Source organism: Colobus angolensis, unplaced genomic scaffold (assembly GCF_000951035.1).
Source record: "Colobus angolensis palliatus isolate OR3802 unplaced genomic scaffold, Cang.pa_1.0 Scaffold107, whole genome shotgun sequence".
NCBI lineage: Eukaryota > Metazoa > Chordata > Mammalia > Primates > Cercopithecidae > Colobus > Colobus angolensis.
The window spans coordinates 4170147-4172752 of record NW_012111697.1 but is presented as its reverse complement, the minus strand read 5'-3'; the positions used below and the strand labels follow the sequence as shown (position 1 = coordinate 4172752).

General features: G+C 48.7%; 1 protein-coding gene across 5 annotated transcripts in view; it reads left to right on the top strand.

The window, feature by feature from the left end:
- The window catches only part of ZNF565 (zinc finger protein 565), a 36602-nt gene that overhangs the window by 25918 nt on the left and 8078 nt on the right, over positions 1–2606 (top strand). For all 5 annotated transcript variants that reach the window (XM_011948761.1, XM_011948789.1, XM_011948782.1 and 2 more), the window contains 2 exons: positions 346–472; positions 1167–1262. In XM_011948761.1, the coding sequence (XP_011804151.1) occupies positions 346–472; positions 1167–1262 (223 nt within the window). The remainder of the gene's footprint in view (positions 1–345; positions 473–1166; positions 1263–2606) is intronic.

The following is a 2606-nucleotide window of genomic DNA, read 5'->3' as shown; positions in this document are numbered from 1 at the left end:
CCCACCTCAGCCTCCGAAAGTACTGGGATTACAGGCATGAGCCACCGTGCCCAGCTATTATGTATTTTCTGAGAGAAGTCAATAATCTGTTGGATGCTAAAGTATCTGTGGGTGAAGTATTATGATGTTTGGCATGTGAGATTTGCCTCACAGTACATGGGGAGTAAAAGATAGAAGGGAAGAGATAAAACTGGGTGCACCTTGTTAGCTGTTGAAGCAGACTGATGTATATGGGGATCATTACTGTATGCTATTCTCTGTACTTTTGTGCATTTTGAAAATTTTCATAATAAAAAGTGAAAGAAGTTTCTTAATATACCCAAATGTGTGGGTTTATTGTTTCAGGGACTGGTGACATTCAGGGACGTGGCCATAGAGTTCTCTCTGGAAGAATGGAAGTGCCTGGAACCTGCTCAGAGGGACTTGTACAGGGAGGTGACTCTGGAGAACTTTGGTCACTTGGCCTCACTAGGTAAGGAGATTGTATCGCACAGGCCAAACGGAAAGCAAGGCACTGGGGACTACAACCATGGGGTGCTGTTTCCATCTCTGCCTAAATGGGTGAGGAGAGGAAGCTGTCACAGGAGACACTACAAACTACAGCCATAGAGAGGGGACCAGCCAGCAATTGCTGTAGCTACTTCCGGAGCTCCTGGGTTAAAGGAGGGAGAGAGAGGGGTAAGAAATGCCCAGTGCTCGCTCTCCTCCTGTCGGCTGATCTCCAGCTAATGCTTTCTGTCTGCCAAAGCCAATGAGAAGCCAGAGGGCATGGGTAATGCAGTTCTTGCAGTGAGCTGTTGGGATCCCAGAGCCGGGCACAGAACAAGGCCAGGAGCATCGAGGAATAGATTGGAGGGGAGGGAGGGGTTCGTGGAGAGTGATCACCACACATCTACTCCACATAATTCAGGACTACCCTTCTGGAATTTCTGGTTTCTTCATTGTGAATTTCTAGGGTAACTTACAAGTTTCTGACTGAATTTCTGGTGACTGAAAAATTGTTTTGTGAAATTGGGAACAAGTCATTCCACTGGGCACCTAGGTCTTCCCATCCTTCAGACAACCTTCCGCCTGCCTTGTGATTGTGTCTTTTCCATGGTGCCCAGGGAACTGGGTTTGGATTTTGGAGCAGTCTGATCACACCCCATTTCTTTTCCTGTAAACAGGACTCTCCATTTCTAAGCCTGATGTCGTCTCCTTATTGGAGCAAGGGAAAGAGCCCTGGATGATTGCAAATGATGTGACAGGACCGTGGTGCCCAGGTGAGCGAGGGCTGATTTCGACAGGGGGGGTCTCTGGGTGCGTCGACTGACAGGAGTAACTTGAGTTACTGTGGGAAGTTCCCTCAAAGCCCTACTGTGGAAGAAAGGCCTGAAGCGCGAAGATGTGGTGAGTAAAGACCTTCTTAGCGCCAGCTCCCAAGAGAACCTTGGCCTACTCCCATTAATTTGTCTCTCTCCTCTGTTCTCTCACATTTTCCTTCCTTTTTAAAAAGAGATGTACCTATTTCTTCCCCATTGGCCACCTTTTTACCTGTACTTTGTATCCTTTTTTTTAGAGGCAGCATCTCACTCTGTCATCCATGCTGGGGTGCAGTGACATGATCACAGCTCACTGCAGCCTCCATCTCCTGGGCTTAAGCGATCCTCCCACTTTGGGAGGCCAAAGTGAGATTACAGGTGTGAGCCACAGTACCCAGCCAGATCCTTTTTTCTACCAGTATCTTCATCCCTTAGAAAACTTATTTTCTTGGCCAGGCATGGTGGCTCATGCGTGTAATCCCAGCACTTTGGGAGGCTGAGGTGGGTGGATCACCTGAGGTCAGGAGTTCAAGACCACCCTGGCCAACATGGTAACATCCCATCTCTACTGAAAATACAAAAATTAGCTGGGCATGGTGGCGGGTGCCTGTAATTCCAGCTACTTGGGAGGCTGAGGCAGGAGAATCTCTTGAACCTGGGAGGCAGAGGTTTCAGTGAGCTGAGATTACGCCATTGCATTCCAGCCTGAGTGACAAAAGTGAAACTCTGTCTCAAAAAACAAACCAAAAAAAAATTTTCTTGGCTGGACACGGTGGCCCACACCTGTAATCTCAGCACTTTGGGAGGCCGAGGTGGACAGATCACTTGAAGCCAGAAGTTCAAGACCAGCCTGGCCAACATGGTGAAACCCCGTCTCTCCTAAAAATACAGAAATTAGCCAGGCATGGTGGCCGGTGCCTGTAACCCCAGCTACTCAGGAGGCTAAGGCAGGAGAATTGCTTGAACCCAGGAGGCAGAGGTTGCAGTGAGCCGAGATTGTGCCACTGCACTCCAGCCTCTGCGACAGTAATGCAGCCATTCATTTATTCTCTTAACTTTTGAGCAGTACGGTTGTGTAGTGGTTGAGGGCACAGACACTGGAGTCAGACTGCCTGAGTTCAAATCCTGGCCCTGCCACTTAGTAGCTCTGTGAGTTTGCATAAATTACTTAAATTCTCTGTGCTTCAGTTTCCTCCTTGGCAAATGGGATAAAAATATTGCTGTTAGGCTGGACGTGGTGCCTCACACCTGTAATCCCAGCACTTTGGGAGGCCAAGGTGGGCGGATCACTGGAGGTCAGGAGTT